Source organism: Microtus oregoni, unplaced genomic scaffold (genome assembly GCF_018167655.1).
Source record: "Microtus oregoni isolate MIOR12 unplaced genomic scaffold, Mior012 000004F_ref0000308, whole genome shotgun sequence".
Lineage (NCBI taxonomy): Eukaryota > Metazoa > Chordata > Mammalia > Rodentia > Cricetidae > Microtus > Microtus oregoni.
Window position 1 is genome coordinate 43035447 of NW_024543063.1, and position 8208 is coordinate 43043654.

Here is an 8208-nt window from a genome sequence, read left to right on the forward strand (position 1 = left end):
GTAATATTTCTGTACATAGTGATAGATTGGGATTGAGCAAGATCAAAGATAGAAAGGACCATACTTTGGCTGGCCCCAGAGTTACAGTTCCATGATCACGAGTAAGCAAAAACTGAGCACTGGGTAGGATGGGCCCGCATCCCTTGGGAACTGGGAGTATCACTCCGAGTGTCTGCAACCCTGCTGGCCCTGTTACGTACTGTTGACACAGAGGCAAGAGCAAGTGGTATGTCTTGCTGCACAGACATACTGAACCAAGGCACTGGACCAATTTTTCCTGAGCAGGTTGTTTCTCAATCATCTTCTCTCTGCCCTCCTAAGGCATCCACTCAACTGCCATGGTGCAGGATGAGGACATGTGCAGAAAGTGTGGTGCTTGTTCTTGTGGCCTTGGGGCCCTGCTAGGAGTCCTGCTTTGGCTTTCTCTCTGTGGCACTTTGGTAATGGCTTTCGGTTTACGTGAGTCCCCAGTTGCTAGAATCTAGTTTGGGGGCCTCCAGGCGAATTTGTCCTGGACAAATTGAATGGTATCTGGAAGTACATGGCAAGGAAGAGGTGAGCTAGTAAGTGTTGATATTAGGCATGGAAAAGTCCAGAAGCTGACCCAGGTCTGTGTCTTGGTTAACATGCTTGGTCACCCAACCCTGAGCATGGCAGGGTAAGCCTGTTGACAGCACTGGCTTTGACAGGACCCTTCAGGTTTGAACATTGGTGACCGTGCCAGAGGCACAAGTCCAGCACCTTGAATGTGTGACTCACCACTCAAAGTGACTGATCCGTGACTTTTCTTTCTGTCTCCATTCCTTTTAGCTTTAACGTCTCCTAAACCGAACTTGATGGGTCTGCCCAGCACAACAGTTCCTTCCCCTGGCCTCCCCACATCTGGATTACCAAATAAACCGTCCTCAGCTTCGCTGAGCTCCCCAACCCCAGCACAAGCCACCATGGCAATGGCCCCTCAGCAACCCCCACAACCCCAGCAGCCGCAGCCACAGGTGCAGCAACCTCCTCCGCCGCCAGCAGCCCAGCCGATACCCACGCCACAGCTTCCCCTGCAACAGCAACGCAAGGACAAAGACGGTGAGAAAGGAAAGGAGAAGGAAAAGGCACACAAAGGGAAGGGGGAACCCCTACCTGTCCCCAAGAAGGAGAAAGGAGAGGCCCCTACAGCGGCTACAGCTACCATCTCAGCCCCACTGCCCGCCATGGAGTACGCGGTGGACCCTGCTCAGCTGCAGGCCCTGCAGGCGGCCTTGACTTCAGACCCCACAGCATTGCTCACGAGCCAGTTCCTTCCTTACTTCGTACCAGGCTTTTCTCCTTATTATGCCCCCCAGATCCCTGGCGCCCTGCAGAGCGGGTACCTGCAACCTATGTATGGCATGGAAGGCCTGTTCCCCTACAGCCCTGCCCTGTCGCAGGCCCTGATGGGGTTGTCTCCAGGCTCACTACTGCAGCAGTACCAGCAATACCAGCAGAGTCTGCAGGAGGCAATTCAGCAGCAGCAACAGCAGCAGCAGCGGCAACTACAGCAGCAACAACAACAACAACAAAAAGTGCAGCAGCAGCAGCAGCCCAAAGCAAGCCAAACCCCAGTCCCCCAGGGGGCTGCTTCCCCAGACAAAGACCCTGCCAAAGAATCCCCCAAACCAGAAGAGCAGAAAAACGTCTCCCATGAGGTGTCCCCCCTCCTACCGAAACCCCCCGAAGAGCCAGAAGCAGAAAGCAAAAGTGCGGACTCCCTCTGTGACCCCTTCATTGTTCCAAAGGTGCAGTACAAGTTGGTCTGCCGCAAGTGCCAGGCGGGCTTCGGCGACGAGGAGGCGGCTAGGAGCCACCTGAAGTCCCTCTGCTTCTTCGGCCAGTCTGTGGTGAACCTGCAAGAGATGGTGCTTCATGTCCCCACCGGCAGTGGTGGCGGTGGCGGTGGTGGCAGCGGCTCATACCACTGCCTGGCGTGCGAGAGCGCGCTTTGCGGGGAGGAAGCGCTGAGTCAGCATCTCGAGTCGGCCTTGCACAAACACAGAACAATCACGAGAGCAGCAAGAAACGCCAAAGAGCACCCTAGTTTATTACCTCACTCTGCCTGCTTCCCCGATCCTAGCACCGCATCTACCTCGCAGTCTGCCGCTCACTCAAACGACAGCCCCCCTCCCCCGTCGGCCGCCCCGTCCTTGTCCGCTTCCCCCCACGCCTCCAGGAAGTCTTGGCCGCCAGTGGGCTCCCGGGCTTCGGCCGCAAAGCCCCCTTCTTTTCCTCCTCTCTCCTCATCTTCAACGGTTACCTCAAGTTCATGCAGCACCTCAGGGGTTCAGCCCTCGATGCCAACAGACGACTATTCGGAGGAGTCTGACACGGATCTCAGCCAAAAGTCCGACGGACCGGCGAGCCCGGTGGAGGGTCCCAAAGACCCCAGCTGCCCCAAGGACAGTGGTCTGACCAGTGTAGGAACGGACACCTTCAGATTGTAAGCTTTGAAGATGAACAATTACAAATGAATTTAAATAAAAAATTAATAACAAACCAATTTCAAAAATAGACTAACTGCAATTCCAAAGCTTCTAACCAAAAAAACAAAAAACAAAAAAAAGGAAAAAAAAAAAGAAAAAGCGTGGGTTGTTTTCCCATATACCTATCTATGCCGGTGATTTTACATCCTTGTCTCTTTTTTTTTCTTTTAATATTAAAAAGAAAACACAAATCCTACCCCTGTTACATTGTGTCCTTTTAAAGGTACTATTGGTCGGGGAAGCTGAAGTCCGCAGGGCCTGCCTATTGTCGTTGGAGCTTAAACCCCTTGTATATTTGCCCCTTTTGAGAACTACCCCACCTTGATAGCACAGAGGAGGCCGGCACGCGCTGTATGGGAAAGCACTCCGCCTTGTTACAGTTTTAAATGTCTTGCTAGCTTAGCACTCAGATACCAATGGCTTGCTAAAAGAAAAAAGAAAAAGAAATGTAATGTCTTTTTATTCTCAGGTCAATCGCTCACACTTTGTTCTGTTTTCAGAATCATTGTTTTATATTTTTTTTCTTTTGTTCCAGAAAAGATTTTTTGTTTTGTTTTGTTAATTTAAAAATGGGCAGAAAGTATTCAAGAAAAACAATGTGAACTGCTTTAGCTTTCTGGGGATTTTAAAGAATAGCTTTTCTGCTGAAGCCAATTTCAAGGGGAAAAGCTAAGCACTCCCACCTTCATAGAAAAAAAAAAACCCACACAGAGTGTTGAGGACTTGTAGCTTAAAAAAGATGAGTTTTAAAAACTGACTTTCTGTATTTATGGTAGGTATGAGCATTTTTGGTGTTGAGTAGATTGCGGCATTGGAGATGAGCTGAAGCAGTATGGTAGACTTAAACCCTTGGTGCGCTTAGCTTTTGTGCGGTCCAGCCACAGCTCCTCATTTGATGTCTTGTTCATCCCTAGTGGATAGATTGCAATCTGTTGCTTCACCTACACTTTTCCCCCTTCCCCCCCCCCTCTCATCTCCCTCTTAAAGTGGCTGCCTTCGTTTCTCAGAGGGTGGCTGCAGAATAAACCTAGAGAAAGCATTTCGGAGGACTCCAGGGGTCACCAGGGTCCTCACAAATTATTTTTGGCTGGGGAGCTGAGACTTTGGAAAGGCAGTTAATTCTAGTTACCTGTGTCTGGTAGCCCTGAGCCTTTAGCTTTTTATTTATCCTTCCTTTGCTTTTTCTTTGTGCCCCTCCTCTTCTTTCTCTCTCTCTCTTTGATCTGTGGACTCTTCAAATATTCTTTTCTTGAACTAAAACATTCGTTTCAGTTTCTGTAGTTGAGGCTGTATGCGTTTCTTTCTAAGAGGTTTTTGGCTAGAGATTTGGTTTTGGTTTTTGTGTTTGTGTCTTTTCTTTCCTCTCTCAGAAAAAGAAATTTCATGCTTTAAAAAAAAAAAAACAATCCAAAGACACACCCTTTCACTGCTGATGCAGAAAAGGGGGAAAGGGTTCTTGTTACTTGAGAATTTGTTTCTGATTTAAACAAACAAGAGGTAGTGTAATAAAAGAAAGAGTAACACAAAAGAGTTCCCAGGTCGTTGTGTGCTTCTTCTGCAAGCAGAGAGGCAACTGTTAATGACAATTCCAGATACCAAAAGACACATTTTTTTTTTTTACTTCAAAGTTTTGGTCTTGTATTAGGCAGTCTGAGCGGCGAGTGATCCAGAGTGCAGCCAACAAAGAACAGATAGCAGTGTACAGTGAGCAAAAGAGGAACCATGTGCATCAGGCACTTGTGTTTCTGTTACTGTCCATATCCCTGTAACACAACACAATGCAACACACACCCATCTTCATCTTAAAACAGTCTGAACATTGAAAGGAGAACTTTGTGCTGCTAAAACATAAGTTTTGAAGACAAATAGATGCTTTGCTGTTTCAGTTTCATAGCCAAACCCCAACAGACATAATCTCCCTCACCCCCAAAGTGCAAACGCCTCCCTCACTCTCTTCCTTATGTTTCAAAGGGAACTTTGAAGACTGTGAATCCAAGTTCCGTTGGCCACCTTCTGGGCTTCTTCCCCAGTGCTGAAGCCACTCATTGACTTTGCAAAAGACTGGAGCATTCCAAGATCTGAAATCTTTTCATTTTTCCTTTTTCTTTCTTTCCTTTCTTTCTTAGCCGGGACTATTTTTATGAATTTGTTTTTAGTTAAAGAAAGAGTAGGTCCTGAACTGTTGTACATATTTCTAACTAGGCTGATGCACAGTGCAAATTCCTTTTTAATTTTTTAAAAGTAGAAATACTAAAAGAAAACCATCGTAACTATCAGTATCCAGTTGTAGCATAAGGTGTCAAAAAAACAAATACGCAAAACACTTACTGTTTTAAATAGCTATTTCCTTTAAACAAGAATTCTTGTATTTCTCCCTGTGTTTTGAGATGAACACTTTTAAATTTTAAAGTTGTACAGTTTTTTTGTTTTCCATTATTTTATCTTGTTTGTAACTCTATGAAATATATATATATATTTTTTGCCATTTAACTGTTGTATGTTACTGTGTCTGTATCTATAGAAAAATGTTTGGTTTTGGTTCTCTGTGTGATACGATTTAACAATTTAACACTAGCTTTACCTGCCGTTCTGCTAGGTCTTCTCGAAAACTGTTTTTTAAAACGATATTGCTTGGTAATAGTGCAATTTCTATCCTCCCCACCCCCAACCTCAAGTTTTGTTTTTTTTTTGTTTTTTTTTTTTTTTGTAACTCTGCCAGCCCTTCCCCAATGGTTTTGTTTGTTCTATTTTGAGCTACTACCATCCTCCCTCTGTGAGGCAGAGTGACTGTCAGTGTTTCACTGTGCCATGCCTTGACCCGTGGGTGTGTTTGGCAACAATAAGGTGGCTGGGTAGAATGGCTGCTGCCCACCAGTGCCCCTCAAAGGAGATTTGTGAGGGTTTCAACCTAGAGTGGCCAACCTAGAGTGGCTTGCGTACTGACCGCTTTCCTCTATGGCTGCGGCACCCACACGTATATTCATCAAAGAAGAAATCCTCAGCACTAAGCCAGAAATAGCAGAGCAGTCAGTGATGGTGAAAATCAGCAGGCAAACAAGAGCTGGTCACGGAGTTGTGGCCTAGCAGCCACAGTGGCCGTGACCTGTAGTGTGACAAAGCATGCATTTCCTACAGTGCTCAGCCATTTAGATGCTCTCCCTCGGGGAGTCTGCTCCTGTCTGCTGCCGGAGCAGGTAGCTGAGGAGACTGTCTCACCTCACTTTTAAAATTAGTTCCTAACTTCTATTGGCACTTCGGTTTTGGGGTTTCGGTTTGTTTTCGTTGTTAGCGTGAATATCTCCCCACCCCCACGGCCCAGTTCCTTCATGGTGTGACTTGGTGCTAGACACTCTTGGGCATGAGGCACCTGGATACCTGTCAGAATCGGAAGTTATTTCATCCATCCTTTATCCCTCCCATAAGTTTAAGAAAGGAAACGCACGCGCGCGCGCGCGCGCACACACACACACACGCTGCATCTAGGAAGTTGGGGTTTTTCTTAGTTTGCTTTTTTAGTTAAAAGCTATTTAAAAAGATGAATGTGGTCAAAGTGTTAGACAATTGAAAATATACTAAAAGAGGCGGCACACGATGAAACCTGAGTGATCAGGCATGGCAGGAAGTTGCGGGAGAGAGGCAGTGACCCAGGCCAGTGCACTTGATGTTCATGGACATATATTTTTTTTAAATAATAAATTAAATTAAAACATTTTAAATAGAAGCATAAAATTGAGTTGGTTGTTTGTTGGCGCTGAGATACTGCCCACTGTGAAACAAAGCTTTGACTAGTTTGTTTTGTTTGTTTACTTTCTTCAGGGGGGGAGGGGGCAAGTTTGGGTAGGAAGGAAAGCATAAATGAACGTGACCCTGAGGTAAAGAGGTATATGAACAGCCTTTGCAATGTACAAAAAAAAAAAAAAACCAACAACAACAAAAAAAAACACAAAAAAACAAACAAAAACAACAAAAACAAAAAAAAAATAGAGCAAGTGAAACCAAAAATGATGTTCTTGGTGTTTTTCTATAATGTAGTCTTGTTAGCTTTTTTGTTACTGTAACAACGCTGATCTCGAACTGTACCAAAATACATGGAGACTAACAGAACCACAAGGAACTCTCAAACTGAAAAAAGAAATTTGTCACAAAAACTTTGTTGTCATAGTTAAGTTGATTGTAGATGGTAATTGAATATACTCCTTTGAAAATATTTCATCAAGTATGTTTCCTGCTCATTGTGATACATTAAAAAATATGAGCAAAAGTTCTTGTCTGTTACCAGATTTATGTGCATGGACGGGAGCTACATGGAAAAGATGCCCACAGCTGGGGAAGTGTAAATTTTATCCGATGTCTTAAGGCTGTGTGTGCCAAGTGTACTTATACCAAGGTGCATGAGAAGGTACACAAAGCACAATTACTCTTCGGTGTCTTTGTACTGCTGTGTGTCTGGGCCAGAGCAAGCCTTGGAGAGTCCCTGATCCAGAGAGCCCCAGTAGTTAGCTAATTTTTTTTTAATCCAAACTTTACTATGAAAATTTGAGGTATCAGTACAACCTCAAGCAATGACATTTTGCTAATGGTCAGGAGAGAGGTAGGTTTAACTTATCTGAAGTAGAAATTGGAGGTCATGGCAGAAGGAAAGTGGTGGCTGGCAGTTTCCGTGTTCTATGAAAGGGCTTGCTCAGCCCCTGGTAAGAGGATCCAAGGCAGCCCAAGCACAGTGGCCTCAATGATTCCTCCATGCAAGCGACTAGACATGGCAGAGGCTCCTGATGGAAGCCTTCATTCTGCAGTATAACATTAATGAGGAGCACATCTACGATTGGGCCCAAAGAGCTTTAATTCATCTCTAATTTATTAGGCACAGCTAATAAATAATTTAGAAAACTCTAGCGGCTGGGCTTGGGTACCACCGCCAGCTTCTTATGTCTTTGCAAGGGGTGCAGTATCAGCCGCTGGCCAACAGGAACCCCCTGTCTTCTAAGGTGTTGAGCTAAGGAACCCCCTTCTGTTGGCCCCAGACATCTACTGACAAGCAAGTGTTCCCCAACCCCTTGGGCTGGTGCAGCAGCCTTCAAGGGGCAGCAGCGACAGTGTGCAGGTGTCACAAGCATTGCTTGGACTCAGAAGAAAGCTGCCTCTATAGCCAGTGCTCGAAGTTCTGTGCCAAACAAATACAGCCACTGTCCCTAATGAAGTCCAGCTATTTCCCCAAGCATGAGACTTTTCTTTCTGATGTTGCTGACAAAGCATACAGCTGCACAGCTGTGTCCCTCATCTCTCCCTAACCCCATGAAACCATGCAGTACAATCAGAGTGGCTAAGAGCCAAAGCCGTCTCTGCCTTCCGTATTGCAGCTGGGAGATCGCATTGTTTTCAATGGAATCTATTTTGCATAGGCTACAAATTCTTTCACAGGTAAAATTTTACCTGGAGAATTGGGTTAGAGACCAGAGGTTCTCATTCTCTCTCTCTCTCTCTCTCTCTCTCTCTCTCTCTCTCTCTCTCTCTCTCTGGAAAGCTCCCCTACCCCCAAAGGCAGTAAGGCTTCAGGATCACTCTCAAGTGGATATTAATTTCCTTGGAACTAAGAGCCTCCCCACCCACAGAACATGAGCAATGCGCATTGGATAGCTGTTTCTAATTTGCTTTAAAGAAAGTCTGGTACCTAGCCCCCCGTAGACTAACGACTTTCTCA

At 45.6% G+C, this 8208-nt stretch overlaps 1 protein-coding gene across 1 annotated transcript in view; it reads left to right on the plus strand.

Moving 5' to 3' along the window:
• Zfhx3 (zinc finger homeobox 3) overlaps positions 1–6765 on the plus strand; it is a 155784-nt gene extending 149019 nt beyond the window's left edge. The window contains exon 9 of the mRNA XM_041650527.1: positions 811–6765. Coding sequence (XP_041506461.1) covers positions 811–2471 — 1661 coding nt within the window. The 3' untranslated portion in view covers positions 2472–6765. The remainder of the gene's footprint in view (positions 1–810) is intronic.
• The last annotated feature ends 1443 nt before the right edge of the window (positions 6766–8208 follow it).